This window comes from Puntigrus tetrazona, chromosome 3 (assembly GCF_018831695.1).
Source record: "Puntigrus tetrazona isolate hp1 chromosome 3, ASM1883169v1, whole genome shotgun sequence".
Taxonomy (NCBI): Eukaryota; Metazoa; Chordata; class Actinopteri; order Cypriniformes; family Cyprinidae; genus Puntigrus; species Puntigrus tetrazona.
The window spans coordinates 11,091,796-11,117,528 of NC_056701.1; the positions used below are offsets into that span (position 1 = coordinate 11,091,796).

General features: G+C 37.7%; 1 protein-coding gene across 1 annotated transcript in view; it reads right to left on the reverse strand.

The window, feature by feature from the left end:
• Positions 1-1,378: 1,378 nt before the first annotated feature.
• The window catches only part of syt3 (synaptotagmin III), a 39,169-nt gene continuing 14,814 nt past the window's right edge, over positions 1,379-25,733 (reverse strand). The window contains exons 4-13 of the mRNA XM_043235825.1: positions 23,530-23,931; positions 23,280-23,388; positions 21,628-21,807; positions 17,754-17,880; positions 17,193-17,411; positions 11,824-11,944; positions 11,116-11,287; positions 6,774-6,903; positions 5,345-5,435; positions 1,379-4,608 (exon numbers count right to left, since the gene is read on the reverse strand). Coding sequence (XP_043091760.1) covers positions 5,349-5,435; positions 6,774-6,903; positions 11,116-11,287; positions 11,824-11,944; positions 17,193-17,411; positions 17,754-17,880; positions 21,628-21,807; positions 23,280-23,388; positions 23,530-23,931 — 1,547 coding nt within the window. The 3' untranslated portion in view covers positions 1,379-4,608; positions 5,345-5,348. The remainder of the gene's footprint in view (positions 4,609-5,344; positions 5,436-6,773; positions 6,904-11,115; positions 11,288-11,823; positions 11,945-17,192; positions 17,412-17,753; positions 17,881-21,627; positions 21,808-23,279; positions 23,389-23,529; positions 23,932-25,733) is intronic.

Consider the following 25,733-nt stretch of genomic DNA (forward strand, 5'->3'; position numbering starts at 1 on the left):
AAGTTTTGTAAGGGGGACCTTTAAAAGAATAAATAAACAAAGTGTACATAAATTGTAGGCTAGGCGAAGGAATTTCAAGGTCAAAAACGTTTGTTGTCTCGTCACATTCCGTTAGGAATCACGTTATCCGTTATATAAGCATTATATATGGAAAAAGTTGAGTATAGCTTATCTGGATTTTAGGTGACTTTTGGTCGCTTAACTGTACTGTCATAATTTTCAAATATTAATTCACTTATATACGTTTTTCACAGCAGCTTCTTGATTTGATTTGATTGGCCATCTTTCAGTCATTGGTCAAAGTGAAAAAATCAGCTCGTGAACTGGATTTTAGCCGTGAAGTAAATGTGAGAAATCTGAGATCTTAACATTTACAGTAGGCTTTGAGCTCATTCACGGTTATTGCAAGGGCCGTCAACCTAAGTCTATATTAATTTTTGTAGTGAACATTATGTCACAAGCTTAACTTGCTTTGAACCTGAATTAAGAAATATGAATTTAATTCCATTTCCCTAATAGTTTTCTCCAGCTACTCTCAAACATTTATCCTCTTACCGCTCTTTTTTTATATTTTTCGCCCTGGGGCCCGCGCTGCTTAGACTATAGTAATATTAGAAGTCAGTCATACAAATTTTTTAAAAGTCTAGTCCTTTTGAAGGCAGTGCATTACAAAATACACCAGATAGGATGATTTCGGTCAAAGATACTGTCTTATATAGATAATGACTGTGTTAAAGAAACCGGCTCCTGTGCTTTAGTCAAGATTTACCCCCTGCTTGTCTCTGTAGCACATTTGTAGTCTTCACCACACGCGCTAATTCCCTGCACCTCTGTCTCTCTTCCTGCATCTGTGTGTCAGAGAATGCTGACTCTGGCTGTTCTGCGTACAGTGAGGCTCAGATGAACAGTGCATTAGGTTCACATGAGTGTGACTCTAAGAAGTCAAGATGGATGCCGAAGAAACAGGCAGTAACAAATCGAACCTTCTGAGAATCACAGCACATGGGTGCAATTAACGGCAGGAAGTTTTGTGACCAGAAAAGCCATAAAAGATACAACCTGATTTGAAGAATGAGGCTGAGGCGGAGAAAGGCCAGGTTTGATTTATGGATATGACATGTGCGGTTGTGAGTGCGTTTGCGCGCCCATGGATATACACGAAAACAGAAGCTGTACAACGCTCCACACTGCGTTTATATAAAGTGCGCCCTCAATAAAGAATTTATGATGGTAACTAAATAATTACACACAAGTTAATGCACAGCAGGAGGGGAAACGGAGTGAGACGCAAAGTGAGAGGAAGACAGAAAGATATATCAGGATGATTCAGAAATCGTTTCATGAACACAAACAGCTGCATCACGCAAACTCATTGCACTGATTTTTCATACATATTTTATTTCAGCCATCATCGCTCCAGCCTTTGAATCATCCTTTTTTATCATTCACATAATCATCCTGCTAAAAGTTTGTTTTTTTTTTGGTCTTTTTTTAAATTTTGTTTTTTGTTTTTGTTTGTTCAGCTGAAATGTTCTCTCGCCCTGACTGCATTTCATTTTTATCTTGCTCTAAGTCTCAGCTTAATCTGAACATATAAAAAAGTAAACCTTTTCAAAGAAAACTAAAAAAGCAAACAAACAAACAAACAAAAATATATCCAGAAACTGTAATACCATCTCAAAGAGGATATACAATATTAACAACATTAATCATCAGTGTTTTGATGATATCCAACAGGTTGCTAGGTCAACATGTTTGTCATTAGTAGTGTTAGTATCGAGTTCATCGTCAGTTTTTTGTGTTGAGCATCACTTATTAAATTATCATTGCATCAAGTTGACATCATCCATGTTAATATAAGCATGCAAACACATTTCCTCAGGATCATTCAGAATTGCACTGACATAGAGACAGAGGAAAGAGGGGAGACAAAACAGAGAGAAAAAATATGGTCTTGGGTGAAGTGAAGCTTTTGTCAAAGTTTGTATTTTGTGGGAGCTGATGACGGGGTCAGAGGTCACTCTATAGGGATCGGGCCTCCACAGTGTAAGATCTAAGGCAGCACAAGAGATGGGCCTGGAGACAGGAGCTGAAGACTGCGGGTCGATACCACATCCACGTGTATGACGGAATCAATGGCCTCTTAGAAAACAACAAGAGCTGATATACGATAACGGACTAAGGACTGAGCACACACCGGCGAGAGTGTGTGTGTGCGTGCGTGCGTCCAAGGCCCGGCATGTGATTAATAATGGAAAGAGAGAAAATATGAGCTCAGTGGGAAATAATTATACTGATGTAGATTTCAATAAGATGAGTGTTAGTGATTGGTAATGCAGTATTCCTCCATTGAGGGATGTGTGCGGTAGCATTGGCAGTGGTTGTACTGCGATATTAAAGAGATAGTTCATCTTAAATTAAATGTTCTGCTATCGTTTATGCACCACCGTGACATTTCAAACCTGTGTGGCTTTCTTTCTTTCTTCTGCGAAAGATGATATTTTGAAGGTAGCGGGGTCCAAAAACAGTATTTAATTGTATAAGGATTTTGTGAAGTAAAATTGATTTTGTGCGCTAGAAAAGAAAGCCATACAGGTTTGGAATGGAACGAGGGTGAGTAAAAGACAGATTTTTCATTTCTGGGTGAATTATCCTTTTAATAGAGGCAGTGACCCTGGATATCAAGGGTATGTGAATTTAGCGCTTTGGCCACTATATTGCTTCCAACTAGAGAAGCAGTGACTTTACCGAAAGTATACAAAAAAAGCATCTGAAGTCAGTTTGTGATGTAAAATGATATCAGTAATCTTGTGGCCATAAAACAACAAAAGAGTGTCCCCCTCTTTGTCTCTGTTTGCAAGGAATGCTCAGACAGAAAAGATAGTCACATTAGCCAAAAGAGATGAAGAGAACCAGTTTGTCTTTTTTTTCCCCTTTTTTCTTTTAAAGACAGTGAAAAACTTCCAACATTTTATTCCTCGACAGCTGTGGCCGCCAGCTTTGTCCCCTCGTACACACAGAGCACATTTACAAAAAAAGAAAAGCACACCCAACACGAGAACACAGATCAGGCTAGGGACACGTTTCAGTGACGAGCTGGTTAGGGACACAACAGAGACAGGTCACTACCACATTCGACAGAGAACGACCGAAACGCGCGTCTGAGAAAAAGACCCTGTCCCTACCAAGTGCAACAGGTCCTAAACAAGAAATAGTTCCTCTAAGACACAGGACAGGAGACACTTGATTGTTCAAAACGAGATTTTCTCTGCGCAGGACACAGGACGGGAAGTGGAGACGTACACACGGGGTCACGGTGAACATATACCGACGCGGGCATACACGCGCACACACAAACCGACGAGCAAACGCATATCGACACAAAAAGAGCACTCCTACAAACACATAGAATACATGGGAGGAAAAAAAAGAGGATGAATGTGTGCGTCTTTCCAAAGCAGTCCTCTCGGCAGAAGGATGATGGAGAGCACACACTTCCTCCTTTGAAATTAAAAATGTCTAAGAGAAAAGAAAAAAAAAATCCTGGCGTGGTATAAAAATAAAATACTATGGCCAGATCTTTTCCCCCTTAGGATATGTTTCCAGGAAGTGCACACAAATCCAAGGTCCGTCCCAGTTAGGGTCCTCTGGCAATATTTGAAATCAATGATAGCTCCCTTTGGAAGAGTTCTCAGTGGGATTCAGTCTGCCAGGGTGTCCATGTCAGGGAAACATATCCTCAAATCATTTCATTTAGTATCTGGTGGAACAAGAAAAATGACTGGACTCTAGTAAACGCAGGAAAAAAAGAAAACACTGCCGATCTCAGTGAGCTCCAAGCAGAAGGTGATAAAAATGTAAAAGGCAGAGGGACACATTTCAATACTGCACGACACAATTTGGCCAATGTATCCGTTCTTATTTCTCCTTCTCCAGATGGGCACGGTCATAAAGTAGTCCTCCTCTCCAGAGAAACAGGAAACAGTTGCAAGGATTCTTCATTGGCAGAGAAGACCACTCCGAGAACTTGCAGCTACTTGTCAGACTGAAAACACCTTGTAGAGATTTTCTATAGCTACACACAGACACCCGTACAAACTCACATACACACATGCGCTCACACATACACAGAAACATTCGTGGTCCATAATCTATCAGGTCTCTCCTGATTATTTTTTTTTTGTTTTTTAAGTAATTAAAATCTCTTCTTTTGTAGGCTCAGTTTCAAATAACTAAATAAAAGTTATCTATTTAAAGTGGGAATGTTTGTCATATTTCCCCTGAATAAATCATGACATATTTTGACTTCAACATCATTCCTGAAGCAAAACCATCCATGCCAGTTGTTTTGTTATGATTTCATGTGTGTGTGAATATGTCAGTTTGTGTGTGTGTGGAGATGTATCTGTGTGTGTGTGTGTGTGTGTGTGTGATTTGTGTCCGGACTATTCTAGTTATTTTTCTCTATATTGTGTTGGGTCTGCAGGGTTGACTTAGAGGAATAACGCTACCACAAGCACAGTCTCTTCTCTGGTTCTTTCTTGATGAGTAATTATTCACAGGTGAAAAGAAAGAATGTATTTCTGTTGCTAAAAAGATAATGCTGACCTGAGGATGAGAAAAAGAAACAGAAACAGAGAGACAGAAAAAACCCCGCTGTTAACCATATAAACACAAACGGCAATATGCATAAACACAAAGAGCTCCTTTGAACAGATGGCTGCATTCATACGTTGTATGGAATTGACAACTGCATTTACTATCAGATGTGACTGTTAAATAGCTGAGAAAGCAGCTTGAACGGTGTCATATGAACAAATTACAATTGTTCTGAACAATTTAGTTTAGAAAGTCATGAATTATCAAAGATATGCCTTTATAAATGCAAGAAAGCGCCACAATTAACACACTAAAAAACTAGTTAAAATAGCAACTGAGGAGCAAGTTAATGCGCCAAATGTTAATTAACCAATAGTGGCTTCAAATCTCGTTTTTATTTTTGTTTTAGACGGCAGCTTTGGGTTACAAGCTCCTATCTTTGCCTCGTCTTCCTCTGTGAGTTACCAGAACCAAGCAGAACTAGTGCATTTTGCTGTACACATCAAAATTCGCCTTTGAGTCCTGTAAATTTTGTTTGTAGAATGCAAAACAGAGAGCGCAACCATATTCGGCGCTCTAAAAGGGGATTAATAGCCATATCCTGCTGCTGTGCAAAAACTGTGTGGTAGTTCATGACTGAAACCTGAAGTACTCCAGTCTAACACCCACGCAGATCCCCCATGTGAGGAAATACTCTTCTATTTACAGCAGGCGATTGTGTTTATGTGTGTGTGCGTATACTCACATCTCTACTCAGAGTGAGGGCTGTCCACCACTATGTGTGGTTTAGGGGAGGCTGTGGCACTCTTTGACACGTACGTGTTTATGGATTTCTCCTGTGAAAGATAAACATCAATGAGCGAACATGATCATTCAGACAGTAATTTCATACATATAAGGCATTGTCACAGCAATAATGATTTATTATATCATATCTTTTCAGTATTAAATGTAACCAGAGTTATAAGCAGTGCTGGGTAGTAACATTACATGAGTACTTGTAACGATTGTATTACAAAAAACTCAGATTACAGTTACTTTTTATGGATTACATGATTACATATGATTCGTAAAATGGCAGTAAATTATTAATAATTTACACATTTTCCTTAACTATATATATTTTTCCGCTGTTAAAGTTGCCTTTTCAAAAATCGTACCATGTTTCAACCCATTCAGCTTTGAGTCTATTCACAATACAGAATGGTCATATAAATGTCACGTACATAATTTTGGCTAGTATATAATTACCAGGATTTATTATAAAATTAATAATTATGCAAGTTGCCAATGCAGCAAGTGGATTCCCACAATGACCAGCGCATGCAACTCAAATCAGCATACGCAATAAGGTTAGCTGAAAAAAACTACTATAGACGCACCTTTCCTAAAAAGTGTTTTAGTAATTAAAATTATAAGGTCTATCATAGAACATTATAAATGCCTTATCATGCATTATGAAGGAAAGAGTTATCAAAAAGGTTTCTTTTTCAATTTAGGTTTTCTTTCTTTCTATATTTTCTTTTAGTCTTATCAAGAAAAAGCAACATTTTAGCAGCAGCTGACACCAGTACCACACCATTTCAGTACTAAAGCAATATTCAAAGTTTTATTCGATTTTTTAATACTGTATTAACTAATTAAATAAAAACAATAAAATGTAGATTTAGATTTATTTTTCAATGAAGAAAGCATTGCTATGATTATTATTCACATCAACAGTGAACGAGTAAGTGGTCTGCTCTTTTTTTTGTGCTAATGTTTTCTGATTAATGCTGTCAACATAATAGACCTCAGCAGCTCTATTAGACTGTATTTACACTGCAAGCTCTAATGCACACATCCATTTTTTTCCTCCAGTCTGTTTACATTTACTTAAAACATAACTGTATACATTAATATCTCATCCAGATGGGGACTGCATTTGATTGTGGGGTGCGAGCACTCTTTACAGGGCAAATAAAAACCTAAATACACAGTGTTACAGATAAGTGAACCTGCTTGAGTGGTGTACCCTTATAAAGACAAAGCAGGTATCAGATGCGAAGGTTAAAGACATTTTAAATCGGGTTTGGCTTGTATAGAGGACTCTGCCTATAACACGCAGCGCACACTGATTGATTTTCTCATGCTCGCTCACACAGACACACACTCCATGCGGTCACGCTGTCTACCTCCACCAGCTGGTGCCAGTGTTCAATAGGCTTGCGGGGATTCGCCAGCATGGCTGTCCAGTGCTCCCTTCCCGGTCCATCAGCATCACTGCCCACACGGCACATCCCGATCACCTCATTATGACCGATACTGAGAGACAGAGAGCGAGAGAGTGGGAGGGAGAGAGTGAATTAATGCAGTTAAGCTAAGAAATGAAGGAGAACCACAGAACAGTGCATCCATTACATCAAATGGGCGAGAGAGAGAACCGAAGACGGAAAAGAGACACAAGAGAACAACGAGGAGCTAGGAAGCACAAAGTAACAAGATAAAAAAGCAAGCCTAATCGGCATCATATAATTAGAAAGATGCAGACAGGACCTTCGTGTCATATAGCAACCTGCCCATTAAGACACACACACACACACACACTTAGACACACTGAGAGAGTTTCCACACACAGTCCTTTAATTACGCGGACTGAGAGATCACATAATTACACAGACAAACAGAGAACAGAAGGAGAGACAGACAGAGGTACATTCCAATTATTGAATTACAGAGATAAACAAAATGAGGCAAGAGCACAGGGAGCGGATTCAATGATTTGAGCGAAAATTTGTCACAGAGGACAGATGGGTAGTTGTTTATGATAGGTCCACTGATTACCGAGATAAAGAAAACGAGAGAGAGAAGATTAGAAGAGAGAGGTGTCATAATCACTTAATTACTTGAAAAGTGAGTATGAAAAGCTGCTCAAGTGACGGTGGAATAACAAGCGGGTTCAGTAAGTGGAAATTAAACAAATCTTTCCTCTTGTTTTTACTGTTGATCAGAGACGAGAACAGAAAATAAGCGGCTGCCAAGCACGAGTATTAGAAAATAAATAAATAAATACTCCAGCGTTTATGTGCTTCACGTGACAGGCCTGGATTTGTATAGAGATATCAGAGACTTTATTAAGACCTACTTCCATGACTGTAACTACGCTATTGCAATAGCGATGACACATACTTAATAATAACAGCCATTTCAAATATGAGACCCTGAAAAAGTTTTTATGTACACAATAATGCTCAAAAGTTTGGGGTTGATATTCATTTAAAAAATGCGTAGTAAGGAATTTGTGGTTCAAAATGTAGGGATCGTGTAGAGAGCCCTTTGAAGCTGTTTAGACCCTCAACCCGCTGATCCACGTTGGAGTTTAAACGTTTTTTCCATTTCTTTTCAACTAAAAATAAAGAAAGAAACGAACATCTTGGATCATATGGAGGTGAGTAAATGATCAAGATGATAAATGATTTTTTTTTATTCTGAATGTGAACTAATCCTGTCTCTTATGCTCACTAAAACTGCATTTGTTAGACCAAAAGTACAGTAAAAAATGAATATAGCATTAATAACAATAATAAAGTACCTGTTTCTATATTTATATATTTTAAAATGTGATGCAAAGTTGCTGTGATGCAAAGTTGAATTTTCAATATCATTATTCCAGTCTTTAGTGTCACATGATCCTTCAGAAATTATACTAATATACTAATTCGCTGTTAAAGAAACTTCTTGCTTAATATTTTTGTAGAAACTGTGATACATATTTACAGCTTTTATTTAAAACTTTGGACACATTGTTAAATGTCTTTAATGTCACTGAATAGAAGTGTAATTTCTTTAAAAGATATTCTACTGATCCCCAAATTTTGAATGATAGTGTGGATAAATAAAGCTGTCTTCTCAAATAATTTCAGAGAAACTATATGATTTGTCCAGATGGTTCAAACAGGAGTTTAAAATAAATCGCCTATATATTTTTAAGATTCTTTATATAAATTTTGTTATATTAGGTTATATTAATCATTTAGCTTTCAGTATAAATGTATTTGGCTAATTTAATGCTGTCATCCTAATTCAGATCTTTATTTTGTGCCAAATAAATAAAGCTTCGATAGCTTCAGTATAGCTGCTTTTTGTCAGCCGTTCAAATCCTATTTAACTACACAGAAAGTATTTAGCAAAAATCATACATGCCTATTTACAACCCTATTATTTGTCTCTACAAATAAAGGTTTGTTTTTACCTTATTTGGAAGGGGTCGTGAATAACAAAGCTGATCTCTGCTCTGATTGGCTGTTTCAAAGTGCAGCTAATTTCAGTAGCTCACAGCAGGAAGGGAACAAAGGGAGGATAAATATTTCAAAACTGTTATTATTTAACTATCCCAAGGCAAATATCGTTTTCCATTCTTTGGCACCTTCAACATAGCTTAAGAAGCTACAGATTCAAAGTAGCTCCACTAACACTAAATCAAGTCATGCTCAAAGAAATGAGTGCTAGCAGGATTTATGTCCTGCCTTTATTTTAATAACAATAATGCAAAATAATGTCAGTCAAGCTAGATCGAAGATATAAAACAAAGTCTTTGTATTGCAAATAGCCTTAAATCAAATGAATAACATCTGCATTCCATAAACCACATTTCTCATCTCAAACAAAAATAACCTGCTTTGCCTGCACCTGTGTGACGTCATCCGCAGTAAAGCCGGTTCAAATACAGAAATGCTAAAACACTGCAAAATGGATTGTTTAGCATGTCAGATATATGTTAGAAATGACTATTATCCAGCTGATAATGCTTCTGAATAGAGCGTTTAGCACAGATGGCATGCAGCAAAGCTAAGAGCAATTCATCAGCCGTTATCTGCGGCTCACAGATGAGCTGCTTCATTAGGAGGTGCGGCTGGTGTGCCGCGTGCCTTTGGGAAAGGATGAAATCACGGAGAGCATCGACAAACACGCATTTGGGAAACTCAGATGTGGATTTCCTCAGAACAGAGGTTCTTAAAATAGAGTCTGATACACGATTTGTATGCATCTGAGAAAAAATATGTCTATAAAAGTGACATTAAGTTAGACTACGCACCCAGCAGTGCATGCACTCTGTGCGTGTAAAAAACATACAGAATCACACAAAACCTAGACATTAATGTCAATCTGAAGGTCTATCATACTGAAGTGCAGCAAGAAGAGCCCCAAACACACGCACACACACACACACACACACACACACACACACAAAAGAGGCGACTTAAGGTGTGCCCACCAGACAAGAAACACTGGCTGTGTTACAGAGTGTCTCACCACCAGACACCACTTCCATTAGTATTAGGCTGTCATGTATATTCATGAGATGTCTGTCTTTATGCAAAACAGTGCAGAAGTCCACCAGGAATAGTCTGACACACGGGGCATAAGGCCCGGTGTTCATTGGAGCGCATATACATACAAAAATGTGCAACAGGAATTCTAATTCACCAATTAAACAACAAACTATCTCATCAGTATCGGTCACAGAGATCCTTAAATGCATGAAAAGATCATTCATTATTCAGTCATTCATTGCTAGTTTTTTAATAACAGAGCAACTGGCACTATTTTGGTCTATTCTGAAATTTGTTATTAATTACAGTTTAATATTGAACATTAAAGCTTGCAGTTAAATTGGTAGACGTTAAAAAGTTTACATATTTAATGAGAAAACATAATATTAAATGATCTTTATATTATAATTTTACAAAACTGGACATTTTTCAGGTTCTATTTCTAATTCACTAATCAAATAAGAAAATGTTCTGACAGTGATTATAATGTGAATTTTTACAAATGGTCAGATGTCAGATGGTCAGTATTCTCTTCAGATCAAATAAAAATAATGTGATGCTATTAAGTACTGCAAGTTCACTCACTGCAGTTGTTATGCTGGTAATACAATTTTGGAAAATGTTTGTTTAACTTAAAGTAAATACTTAAATGCTTTAATCTTTTCTATTGTAATACATTTTAAATTATAATCCTGAATTGTTGAATTTCAAGCATCATTTCTCCAGTCTTCAGTGTCACATGACTCCTCAGAAAACTAATATGCTGCTCAAAGAAAATCAACGTTAAAAAGCTTCAGCTATGTTCAAAAGAACAGTGTTTTATATAGACATTATAAATGGCTTGACTGTCACTTTGGATAAATTTAGTGTGAATATGAGTATCGGTTTCTTAAAACTATTACTGATCCCAAACTCTGAAACGGTAGCATATATTACACTAGAGAAATATTACAATAGGAAAGTATTTACACGACTGGACTCACTGTGTTGATCTAATTTGAAGCTCTCCCTCAGACCTTCAATAAATGCTTTATTCTTTCGATGAACGGAAAATCCATGTGTTCCTGAATAAATTCTGTGAGACACAGCCTGTAAGCGCGCCTAAAGTTACAAGTGGGCACTTCCTGTCAAGCCTCATATCACAGCGGGGATGCAGCATGTCTCAAAGCCCATCACAGCATGAGAAAGACAGTCATGATCTTACCAGTCGTAGTCCATGACGGCGATGATGAGCGACACATTCTCAATGTTCTCGTTGGGGATATCAAAGACCAGAGCCTCATTATACGTGGGATTGAGAGTATTCTTCTTTATGGACGTCTTCCTCTTTTTCAGCCTCCGACCTTCACAAACCAGAGATGCCTTTACGTACGGATCTGAGAAGACCAGAGGGAGAAAATTTGTCAAAGAAATTGCAACAGCAGGGTGTAATGCTTTGACAACATTAAAATTAATGCTAATAACGACATCAGTAATTATAGAGCTAGCAATAACGATACATTAGCATTACTTTTTCATAATGCTTCGTGATAGTGCAACATAATCGTGTCCTATGAGAGGAATCTTTATTACATTACTTTAAGCCTTGCTGTGATAATTAAATAAGCCAACACTAATTAAAGATGTCTCTTTTCCTTATAACTGTGATGTTGATACCTTTATAAGGCGTGTCAGTTTTGACATTCAACTTTTTAGAGGTGCTATTTGATATTCACAACTTTCAGAACCGATGGTTTTGTGACCTTTAATGTTATTTCATTATTCACATGCTGGACGCGTTACACCAAGGTTATTAATGAGCGGCAGTTTCATCACGTCTCAATGTTAACAATGTCTGAGGTGCTAATGAGGTATCGCTGTTAATTATGAGGGAATTAGAGGAACGGCTGGGGACCACAAGCAGAACGGGTACCTGAGAAGCCTGTGAGGTCCATGGCTTTCAGATTGGTGGCCTTTATGATGGTGACGGTCAGCCGGCCAGCTGTTGGTAGGTAACACAGTGAGAAGTTCAGCTCGCCCAGGTCAGCTTTCTCCTGCAGAAGCAAAAAAAAACATATGGAAAGGTCACTAGGGTCACTTTGAAGTTATATTGTGAGTAATGCAAATGCCGAAAGTAATGCAAAAAAAGTTAAGTTCCTGGAAACTTTTAAATCGTATTTCTTGAAAAGTTTCAATAATTTTCTTTGTTGTTTTATTAAGATGCAAGGACAAACTGAACGAATGCCTGGGACTTAATACTTAATCATACATTTTTAACAGACTTCTTTATCTCGATGTATTGACAGCATCTTTGGCTGGCAGTTGATAACCACAGAATTCAACTTGTCCTTGGAATTTTTACAAACAAGAGGAACGTTGTGTTTACAAGTAATGCACTCACAATGAAAGTCCATGGAACTGCACTGCGATAAACACATTTTTCTGGAGTGCTTCCTCAGGTTATGATCGTGTAAATCTGATAAATGCAGTAACGTAAAAACCATGACTACTGCACAGAGAATGTTTAAATACAAATTCAAACGTTTAATTGAATAAAAGTCAGTAGAATTGGTAACACTATAGTATTAATAGGTTTCACATGACGTCACACTTTTATAGGAAGATTCTCCTGGGGGTAAAATGAAGCTTCGCTGCACTGACCGCCAGTTATTTTTATGCAACTTGCATCAAGTAGTAATGTAGCAAAATGAAGATATTAAAAGGTGAAATTTGATGATGTATATTTTGTACAGGCAAGCAGATGAAGCCAAAATATAAATGCAATGTGCAAAGTTTCACGTTAAGTGGTTTCTCATTATAAGGAACAGTTAAGCAGAATGCATTCATATTTCGGCATCGTTTGCTTTCCTAAGTAACCTATTTATCATTAAAACAGAGATTATTGAATTTGTTATTTTAATATTACTGTTTTAAATTTATTACTCCACTTGAAATGTTTCTACAATGTTTTGTCATGCTGTTTAATGACTGAAATATTGCTCTGGTTTGCAAATTGCCAAAACTTGAATTTTGTTATACCTTCGTTTTATATTCTCAGAGTTGCTATAAATATTTGTGGTGTTGAAGATAAGAAATGTACATGCTTGTGCTGCAGATCTATGGATATTTTGCCCTCCAGGTCTTTAAACTGGTCACGTGACTGAAAACTATGAAGACTACCAATTCTCACCAGCTGCTTGCCTGTTATTAACATATTGGCTGTTTATTAGTCATTATAATGCATATACTATTAATAAGCACCGAATTAGGAGTTCATTAAGCCAAAACTCGTAGTTAAAGGGGGGCAATTTTTTTTTTACTTTCTCCAGAACAGTTCAACACAAATATTAGAGTGTGTTTAGAGCATTTAGAACTGATTCTTAAAACATGGAGAGTAGCCTATGCTGGATTTGCACAGAGACTATAAAGTGAGGCAATTTCAGCTCTGCTAGGACAGACTGATGCTTCTGACTCACAACCTTTAAATAACTTACGTTTATTTTTTTAAATAATCTGCTACCTACTATTCAAACACGAGTTTTGAGCAGTAAAGTGTTAAAGTGTTAGTGCTTGTTGTTTGTTGTTTACGACGCATGGTGCAACATGGCGCAACATGTAAAAAGACAGTACCAAGACACGATAATCAGTAATTATGTCTCCAATGGATGCAACAAATGCCTCGTTTGTAATGTGTTTTATTGTTTTTGCATTGCATTACACCAAATATAGAAAATAATGATGTTGTTTGCAACATCATACGACCCCTTTAAATGTTTAATAGCAAGAATTGGTCTTTAAAATGAAGTGACCATAATGCCTTATTGTGAGTTATTTTAATTTAATACAATTCTGTGATGGAATTTACACAGCTATCATCCCTAAAAACAAATTTATGTGCTGCTTTTGAGCTCAAGAATCCATTATTATTATTAATGTTGAAAATAGTTCTGCAGGGTAATATAAGTTTAAAACTGCAATTTTTTTGTCAGGATTTTTGGAATAAATGTGGTTTTATTCAAAGAAATGTATGACGTTAAACATTTCTGTTTCAAATAAATGCTGTTCTTCTGAATTTTCTATTCATCAGTTTAATGCATCTTTACTTAGTAAGAATTTCCTCTGCTGTTCCTAAATGATTCCATTTTCCAATAATACCGCTTACAGGTATGTCTAGCAGGGACGAAATTTCAAAAACTGACTTAAAAAATTGGCATCCTATCACAGTACCATGTTTTAAATCTTTGTATCTTTATATATATCTATTAATTTAATAATTAAGAAGTTAGTGTGCCTATACTTTTTTTGTCCATACATTGTGTTTAAATCAGATTAAACATTTATTTACATTTGTCATGTTATCACTTGCATGAGTTTAAAGAAAATAAATGGGCAGATTCTCCAAACGGAAGCATATGTGTAGAGACGCGAGGCCTGTTTTTTCCTCTTTGTTGAACCTTTCATCTTTCTCTCAAGTTCTTGTTCTGCCAGACAGAATTAATCATCAGCCATGATGAAAAAAAGAACAAGGGTAGCAGAGGTAAACAGAAAGAGCTGCAATTTTTCATCAGAAACGTCAAGCATCTGAAGTACATCTCCAAGAACTATAGGAGCTGCCAGCTGTGGGTCTGTGTCCATCCACGTGATGTGATTTTTTTTTGTTGTTTTTTGTTTTGTTACATACCAGTACCTCGAAAAATTAGTCTTTTTTTTTTTGAACCAGCTGAGTAGGTAAATCTGCTAATGCCACCTGAGCTGAATCCTGTGTGTAAACATTTTATTTACATCCATTCATACGTCCGACACACAAATGTCAGAAACATACTCAAATCCAGCATGCATCACTGAATAATTTTTAGGTTTGTCTTGTCAGACAGGGTAGATGGTGCCAGGTTTATCTTCTTTCCTTCATTTGACCTAGTCGTGCTGTGGAAAATTTCATCTACCTTATTTAAGCACACTGCAGCTTGCGTTTGATTTGATTTATTCTCTCTGTTCACCAAAGGTACAAACACATTTTAAAATAACAATATTCTACAATGATGATAAAAATGTTTCTAAAAACTGCTCCATTAAGATGCAGTGGCAATTTCTGGAGTGCTCTTGAAAAAAGGCTCCTTTGCACAGTTGACCTTCACTAATTCCATGTAATTTTCTCTGGAAGGACGAGCGCATGCATCACTAGATCTCCTCACACCTCTGTTACCAATATCCCCAAGGACACATCATCATCATCATCATCAACTTAGCATGTAATCACGCATGATGTTCAATTCTGAAAAACGGCTCATGAATATAAAAAAGGGCTTTTCAACTGCTCTTAAGAGAAATATGCAAGTACCATAAAAGATACCTCCATTATTAAAGAATCAGTCCTGGCTTTGATGTAATTAAGTTCTGATGAAATCCAGTGCAAATTGAAATTCACTAAACCGTGTTGCGTCTTAAATCATATACCACTCTGAAAACAGGACAAACATGCCTTCATTCAATGTAAAATAATTTTTTTCCAGGATAAACATGCCTCCTTCCTAGATACATCACATGGTAAAACTCGATTGCCTTAAAGAGCTATTTCTACCTGATTTAGTCATTACAAAATTGTTTAAAAAAGTGAACGTTTTCAGGAGAAATTAAACAATATTTTGGACTTCAGTTAATTTAGATGTTAATTTTTTTTGTGTAGACTCAGTGGAGATTTACTTTATTCACAAAACTCAGTGCTATTTGTCATGCATAATTAACATTGCGCATGTACTGCCCAGGGAAAGCAGTTCTGCTCAAAAGAGACATTTGTGCATATTTTTATTGACGACAGAACTAATTTATCAAATGATGATCAAGTAAAGGAGAAGAAGAAGTATCTTGGCACACATCCAGAAGTTTGGTGTAGTCAAGCACACTTCCAGCATTTCCTATTGAGGTGTTGGCGTGATGCCGATGTGTTCAGTGTGAGTGCTTTGACATATTGAGCAGTGGTGCTCACAAGTTTGAGTCTGGCCCAGGTCATGTTGCCACCCTGCCCCTCTCTCTCCCCTTGACTTCCTGTCTCTACTGCTGTCTACTACATGCTGTTCAGCAAGCCTATTCTATTCAGGGCCTGGATGGCCACTTTCCAGCAGGGTTTAGATTTAACCAAGCTTCAACACAACTCAACAATCTAATCAACTGTTCACCTAAAATAATTTTTTTTGTCCACATAATGGCAACCAACAGTAACCAAAAAAGATCGGAAACCATCGTTCTTAAGAAATACTTTCTATTCTGTTTTGCTGAAGAAAGTCAGCATTACGAGTTTAGAATAATTTTTGGGTGAAGGATTTATTAAAAATTGCCCGCAGGTGTGTTTGATCAGGGCTGTAACTCAACTCCCTGGGACAGTGGCCCTCCAGGACTGAAGTTGAATAACCGTGCTGTAGGGTCTCAATATAGTAGTCGAACATCTGTTGTAGTGCAGCGTTCTGCATCCTTCACACCCTAGCACTCAGAACAGTTTTTTGCCATGTTTGTGCGTTATGTAATTTGCATAAATCAAGTGCTAAAACAACAAAAACACAATGCTATCAAACGGTTGTGGCTAGAAGGGATACAGCTTTGATGGGAAACTAACAATGAAATTATATTTACGACCTACTAGATTGTGTTTTAACCTAAGCCAAACCTAAAACTATCCCTTACATTAATGCTAAATAGAAATTATTGTCGTACAGTAAGTACGGCTGCATGATTATGACAAAAATCTAAATTGTCGTTAATCCTCCGAAACTGAAACTTTGATTATTAATTACAATCAGCACAATTTAAATGAAATGATATTTATATTATTGCTCGAAGCAACCACATGACCAAAATAAGCTAAGAACAACTAAAAAAATCTCTTCTTTATAGTATTAAGCCTAAGATGTGAATTATACATCGGACTCTTTAAATAAGAAAGATAAAATACAAAATACGCATAGCATTATAATGCTATACTAAATCTAAATTAAAGCAATGCAGAAACCATTAAGATGACATGTAGAAAGTAAAGAACACATCTTAAGCACACAGAATAACATAAGTGGATTTTGAACGATTAACTGACGCTTTGAATGATTATGTAATTGTGGCATCCATAATTGTAATTGTGATTAAAATGAATGGTGCAACCCTAACAGTCAGTATGACAAAAAGTATGCTATATTGATGTGTGCATATCCAGTATCCAGTGCTGTCTCCCTCCTAGCCTTAACCCTTATCAAGTACTCTCATCACTCTGTTTATGGTCTAATGAAGGTTTAATATGTGTTTGTGTCATTATCTCACCGCGGTCCCTTCTACGATGTCTCTCCAAATTGGCTTCTCCCCGGTGCCCTCGCTGAAGTCCAGCAGGTTTTCCACCACCACTTGACCTATGAGGTCATGTCTGGAGAAGCGGTCGAAGTCGTAGATGGAGAAGTGGAGCTTGCGCGAGTGCAGCTCGGCCAGGGGCACGCCGAACTGGAACGTCTCATTAAAAACCGGGTTGAGAGTTTTTCTGTGCACCTGCGAACCAGAGCCACGGAAAGCCCGAGTGGAAATGAGAGAAAGTGAAGGAAATTAGATAAGCAGAGGAGCTAAGAGGGAAAAGTGAGTGAAGGGAGTGAACAAGAGATTGGTTAACATCAAAACTGCAAATGCATAAAGTTAATTTAAAATGCACCGGCTGATAGAGATGTATTTTTAGATGAACTGGGGCACTGGGAAAAAAAAAAAGAAAAAAATCCACAGGCAGGCTGAGAAACGCAACCAGATCTTAATGAGTCCTAAGAGGGTCTGCCATCTGAACAGTGGATTATTGTAAAAGCAGCGAGCTGACTGCTGCCTCGCTAGGATAAAAAAAGATACCTTGGTCTGAAATTTTTTCTTCCTATCAGGCAGTAAGTAGATCTTGACATAAGGATCGGAGAAACCATTGGCATCCTTCGCCGGGAGGTCCAGGGCTTTCAGTATCTTAACCACCAGCTGCTCCGTGCTGTAAGAAAGACATGTCAGCGTCACCGTAATTCACTTTGAACTATCTGGAAATTTCTGTGCTCGCTAGCCTGAGCGTGGGTTCATTTCAGCGTCATCTGAGCAGCAATGACAAGAGCGTCGGTTTATGTTGAAACAGGCTGACATCCAGGCCAATATCGGGACAGCGCTGCAGCATTGATTTCAGTGAGGCTCAATGGCTGTCAGGTTCAGGAAAACGGGGAAAAAAGAGAGGAGGTGCCAATTGTACAGCCCGGCTCAACGGCTTGGAATTAATTGACAGATGGACGGAGCCGTACTTGTGCTGCGCAAGCTAAATAGATCTTGTACGAACGTGAATATATGAGATAATACATCCCTAATGTGAATATAAAGACATGAATATTTGATGCGCAATGCAATGACTGTGGCCTCCAACACCGGACTTTATAAATAATCCAGAGCTTATTACGAAGCAAACCATAGGTCATTTCATGGCTAGACTGCAGCGGGGTTGTTGCGGTCTGGTGCCAAGCACAGCACGACCGTGAACTTCTGAAGCGCAAGGCTCACCCAGTGTTTGTGCGGATGTAAATAAGAGAGGCGGGGGAACCTCTGTGGTTGCTAATCAGGCCTTGTTAGAATGTGTCTCTCAGCGTTAACAAATGCGTCACCCTTTCATTAGGACGCTTAAACAAATCAGCGCCGCCGGGGGAGGGAGAACACTGTAAGAAATCCAATACGGCCTTAGACTGACGTGACGATCATAAAGAATGTGACATGGTACAAATCTGAACCAATCAGCTCGGAAGCAAATAAATTAATCGTGTGATATTATCATCCAATTTGTAAGTGACATACTGAATCATTCATTATTGTATATTGTATTGTATTAAATGGCTGTTCATGCTGACAGAGATTTTTAGACATTCCTTTTTAAGGACACTTGGTGATTTCCAGTAATATGAGCGACTGCAACTGATGTGATAGCAGAGCTTGACTTATGCAAAAAAAATGTTTGTTCAATAAAGTTGGTATACAGTTTCATATATATATATATATTTGCTGAAGTAATTGCAACATTTTAATTCCAGTAAAAAAGTAAATCTGATCCTAAACTTTTTATGGCCATGTATATATATATATATATATATATATATATATATATATATATATATATATATATATATATATATATATATATATATATATATATATATATATATATATATATATATAAATATACACACGCATACATTATTAATGTCATGCTCTTTACTTCCACAGAAAACACATCGGTTGATAATCAAATTGTTGGATAGTGGTCAATTCAGTTCATTAACTAGCAACCAATGGCGCAAAGACACAGAAATTTCCTGCGATTTCATCTCAGTCAGCATGTGAGGCCAAAAAGACATGCTTGCTAATAGTAAAATTACATCAGTTTGCAAAAAAGAAGATACTTGTTGACATTTCAAGATCTCATCCAGATGCATTTCGAGCTGTCCAGTCTAATATACATTATATCAGTTTAGTGGAATTAGAAATGAATCTCACGTCAAGTGGCATGCAGAACAACAGCACACTTTAAATCAGGCTGGTCTGTAGAAACGCAGGGTGCCATTAGCACTCAGGGCTATGATTGAAAATGACAGGCTCTATCCTGCCCACATTAGAGCGAGCATTTAAAGCCACACCATCCCCCCAAAGTCATCTGTTGCACTGCACAACGACTTTTCATTATTAAGTCACGGCACCCCCCCACCCCACAATATCACTACGAAACAAAACAAGACCTCAAACAAAAGTCATGCACATGCTGTCTAAAAGCATTCGTCCAGAAAATGCAATGATCGGCACTCAGCTGGAATCTGACAAATAGATGGATAAATTAAAATAATAATAAAACAACATTCGGCTCCAACCCTCATAGACAATGGGTTAGAAATAGCTGCTGTTCCCTCCGCGCCGCATGTGTTATCGGCCAACTGCTGTGCTGATAGAAAGCTACGTCCCACCGGATGCGACTCTGACTGACAGTGTCAACCTGCTCGCTATTCCCAAAATGCTTGTAGCTGTGACATATTCGCATTGATGTATTGCAAACGCAACAGCATAGCAGGAGGTGTGATGATGTCAATTAAACACACATGGGGATGAGAAACAATCTTGGCCGCTAGCGCTCGTGCAAACGCTGAGTAACATTTCCATTTGCACTTGTTTTAAAAATAAATTCTGTTCATTTACTCACACTACAGGTGGGCGAAATTATCCAAAATATATATATATTTATACATGGGTAATTTCATTTCATGATAACATATAAAGTTATTTTTGCAGAAAAAACGACAAAACTTTAGACGACAATGAAATTTACGATTCTAATTAATAAAACTAATTGCATAAAACTATGCAAGAACTAATAAAAGCCTACTTAATATAATATAATAAGCAAACAGTTGTCAAGTTCATGAAGTATACATTCAAAAATGAAAACATTTATCAAATAAACTAACTACAAGAAACCAAGAAATGGAATTGAACAAAAAGTTTTCTAGTAGTTTCATCAAAGATGAAAGATTGAACCACGTGAACTATTTTAACAATGTTCTTCCTATCTTTCTGGGCCTTGAACATGTCAGTTGCTGTGCTGTCTTTGCAGGGTCAGAAAGCTCTCGGATTTCATCAAAATGAAATGATGAAATGATGGTCTTATGGCTTTAGACATGAGGGTGAGCAATAACAGAACTTTAATTTTTGTGTGAGCTATGCCTTTAAATGCAATCAACTACATGAACTGGATTCTGTACCCAGATGCTGTGTTACAGTTGGCTTTATGTGCTTAAACTGATACAGTTTATAACACATGCAAATCACAAACCATTGTAACCGCTAATCTAAACTGGCTGACAAAAGTTCTACCTGTTTATCAAGTCTTCAGTAATATACTGCTGAGCACCAGCTCACCGTGATTGTTTCAATCCCTCTTTCCTCCAAGCACAAAAAGTCTAAGCTGCTCTTTTCCATACAAAAAAAAAAAGTGAAGGGAGATCACGGCTGTTCATTATATGCAAAAGAGCAGCTTAGACATTCCTCTAAACATCTCGTTACTTGTTTCGAAGAAGTAAGAAAGACAAGGTTTGAAGCAACACAAAAGAAACGGACAAATTTTTATTTTTAGGTGAACTAACCCTTTAAGCTTTCCATCTCACCCGCGCACGCAATCGTGACATGCTCACCTTGGAAGTCGGAGCAGAACATAATAGACCGATAATGTAATGAACAGGGACAGAGGTGTCAAATCATTTATTTGAACTGCTCCCTATGTGTAAGGAATGAGATATCAATCTCCACTCACCCATCTTCATCTCTTTCTCTCCCTCGGCCTCCTCTGTAATTCTGGCCGTAACACAGTGCTGTGTTATTATGTGTTGACAGGCTGTGCTGTTTAAAGTGGCTGGTCATATATAATTCATGAGTGAAACAGCCTCTCCTTTCTTCATTTCTCAAACATCAGCACTTTCCACCATTCTAATGTCCCTCTGCGTGACGGCAAAATAAAGGACCCGGTCTGACGTGCACGGGCTGCCCACGGCAGGCCTGACTATAACTCATTGTGCTGACTGCAACTCCCCTGCTTCTTTCTCCAGCTCGCCTTTTCAATTGTGAGTCCTGCCGATGAGCTCTATTTATAACCCACTGATGTATTGAGAGGCATGGATCCACATTGTGTGACAATTCCATACGAGATGGATCTGAGTGGACTCACTTGAAGGCGTAGCGCAGGAGGAAGCTGATTTTGCCGCAGGTGTCTTGTTTGCCATCCCCCTGGTCTCCCTGGCGCAGCCGGTAAAGTTCTGGTTTGATCTGCCCGATGCTGGTCAGCTGCTCACTCTTCTCCTCGCCGTGGAAATCAGGGCTGGAAAGCTGGTGAGTCATGGGCTTAGGCCTGGAGAGAGACCAGAAGGTGAATGCATGTATAGACAAACACGAGGACTTGTGAGGCGAAAACGAAACATCTTCGGATGATATTTATGAAAAGAAGGCATATTTCGACCATTTGGATTTTTTTGCAATGCATTGTCGCTAATAATTGCTAATTCAATTGAGCAAGGGAGATTATGTGAATGCAAATGAAGGAATTAAGTAAATGTCAAGCATTACTCACCGTGGTATTTTTAGCATTGCCTTTAATTTACGTTAATTACATTTTTTATGATAGTATATTACAAAGAATACTGTACTATCATAATGAGAATCTAATGAGAATCTGATAATCAAAACTCAGAAGTAAAATACTTTTATGTGCTTCATAATCATAACAAAATAAAGCTTGCTATGTTTTCTGGTTTTATACAATATATAATAATATAGTAATGTATAGACCTACATTTCTTTTCTTTTTTTATTTTGGGGTTATAATCCAGTAAGGTTCCTGTATCAAGGTATTTAACCCCAAGGGAAATTGTGAAATTAATGAATATTTTAACCTGTTCTATTTAGACCTGACAAAAATATGATCCAAATACACACAAATTTAAACATGGACCACAAAACCAGTCATAAGCGTCAATTAAATTAAATGTATACATTTATAAATTCATACAGTGTCTGAAAGTTGAATAAATATGCTTGCCATTGATGCGTGGTTTGGACAATATTTGGCTTAGATACAACCATTTCAAAACCTGGAATCTGATGGAAAATATCTAACTAATGAGAAAATCACCTTAAAAGTTGTCCAAGTCCTTAGAGAAATAACTTCATGGAATATGATCTTAATATCGTAATGATTTTTGCATTAAACAAACATAATACTTTTGACCTATACAATGTATAGGCTACAATGGCTATACAATGGCTATTGCTACAAATATACCCCAGCGACTTAAGGCTGGTTTTGTGGTCCAGGTTCACATATGTGCTGTTATACTGCATTAAAAAGTGATATACATAATATAATTCAAATGATCCGTTTGTTCAGCAAGGATGCATTAAATTGACAAAAAGAGACAGTAAAGGCATGTAAAGTGTTACAAACGATGCTGATTCTATTGCTGATTTCACCCAGTTATTAGGCAGCACAACATTGCTAATAATAAGAAATGTTTTCTGAGCATCCAATCAGCATTTTAGAATCATTTCAGTAATCATTATCAGTTATTCCTCTCCCAACAGGAATAAACTACATTTGAAGATACATTTATGACACATAGAAAATGTTTTTTTAACTGTATTTTACAACATTATACAATAAGAAAAAAAACAGTAGCATAAGCAAGTAAAAAGAGCATAACATTTCACTTCAATATAACATTCTGCACACATTCTGCAAGACAAAACCACACGCTCACTCCATCATCCTGTAAAACACACACACATAGAAAGCACGGACAGGAACAAGAGGAGAAGGTCACTGACCTGGTGGTGACCTGCTGCTGGGAATGGGCATTGGGCAGGTCTTTCGCAGCTGAGCCTCCTTCTGTTGCTGGGGGCAACTCGGGAGATGTCTGGCTCAACTTAAGGTTTGCTAAAAACAAGAGAAGCCACAAAAAAGATGAAAGGAGTAGTTAAGAGAATGGTGTATAATTAACAACAATCACTGGCTCTTAGGTCTCACAAACAGTAAAGTAGTGCTTCTGAGTTTGATACACAGCAGGCTTTTGCTCACCAGCATTATTGGGATAAGAGTCCATGTCTAGGTAAGAGTGCTCCTGCATCTCCTGAGGACCCCAACCACACCCCCACCACCAGCCCCCTCCGCCCTCCACCCCCATCATGTCAGAGAAATGGGGGTGATGCTGGCCATGCTGGGAGAGTGAGGGATACAGCGAGGAAGAGGAGTGAGTATCTTTCCTCTGCAACAAGGGAGGAAGGAGCGAAGAGCCCCCTCCACCTCCGACCCCACCCAAACCGGCCCCGCCGGGCAGGAGACCCGACGTCAAGCTCAGACCCCCGCCTTCCTTATCTCTCCACGGCAACCAGCAGAGCTTCCAGGAGACGAAGAGAGAGACAGAGAGCAGCACGATGCCACAGAATGTTACAATGACGGAGAGCAGACTCACTGAGATCTCTGAAATAGAAAGAGAGAGAGAGAGAGGGAGTTTGATTTATTACAACCTTGAGAGGTAACAAAAATCCTAAGGAGCTGAATGATTCTGGCTCATATTACAATGAATGCTTAAAAATGTTTCCTTTATAATTACAGTAATGCTTTCTTTAGGACTTGAATAAATTGGTCCTAACTGTATACAAAAGACATATACTTTATATAAAAAAGTAACAATTTAATGATTTTGGTTAAAATTCCAGTGAATGTTTTTGGTTTTTAATTATTACACCAGTGATTCTTTGAGAATAATTGGCCCTAATTATACGCTAAATATGAATACAAAATAAAAAAAGGAAGGAATAATTCTGTGTTAAATTCCACTGAATGCTTTTGTTTTATTAATAATTATTCAAATTATTTTTTTATGACTTGGTCTATATATATATATATATATATATATATATATATATATATATATATATATATATATATATATATATATATATATATATATATATATATATTTATGTATGTAAACAGTTATGTATTACATTGATTTAAGCAACACAAACCTTAAGTACACACAGCAGGCATTCTCGGTTCATTTCGAGTTGTGGTTCAGTGATCGATTCAGTCAGTGAGTGAGTCATTAGACTGATTCAAACACATTAGACTGACAACTCGCTGTCTTTTTGACCAGTTCATTATAAAGAACAGATATTGTGACAAAAACCTACACCACTGTCAAAATCCTACGCTACTGGGAGCAATATTAAAACTTGAAAAAAATGAGCTGCCTTATCTATGACTTCTTTTTTATTTTTGACTTCTCTTGTCTATTTATTATGTGTATAATTTAGCTATCTTTCTCTCTTATCATATTCACCTGCCATTGCAAACTCTTTTTTTTTTGCCATAGCGCCATAGATTAAGTAGAGCTTTAGTAATACATTACTGGAAGATGAACGCAGACATTCAAGAAACATTAATGAAACTAACATCATGGAAATCAATCGGTTATAGTACGCAATTTAAAAAAAAAAAGTTCCCAACTCTAGGTAACAAGCTTGATTGCATAACCTGGGAGGATGAACGCAGAGATATTTGAAAAGAAAAATGTGCAAATGAGGTAGTGTTGGCAGACAGATGCTGCGCTTAGGGAATGACTGGGAGAAACCGAAGGAAGTACACAGAGAGAGAGAGAGAGAGAGAGAGAGAGAGAGAGAGAGAGAGAGAGAGGATCAGAAGGAGAAAAAGGAAAGGAGATGGCGCATTGTGCCTGTAAATTACCACCGGCTCTCCCAACATTCACTAGCTCTTATCTGAATACAAAGCCAAGAAAACGATGGATTTATTTCCAAGCAGAAGAAGTGTCAATGCCAATGACAATTTCCACAAAGATGTCCTCTAAACTGTGATTAAGCCTTATGACTCTGTCTCTCACAGAGTATGAGCTTTCAATCATGCAGCCTTTAATAACAATTTCTAAGGGTGCGCATGAGTGAGTCACTTGAAAAAATGAGACTTTGGCAACTCGGTTTCAGCACCAGACTGAGTACAACAGCTACTCTCCAACAAGCAGGGACAAACAAGTGCCTGCCAATCAAGAAAAACAAAGGGCCTGTCTGTCAGCCTGACTCTCAAGAGCTCTATTCAGATCTCTCACCCACATAGTTCCTCCGCTTACCCTGCACTCACATCACTTCCTCAGACGCAACACCCACCAGCTCTAAAAGCCCCCAGGGTGGTTCTACCTTGAGCTACTCTGTAATTTCTATTATGCAAGGAGGTTATAACGTATGACTGTCAGCACGTCCTTTATT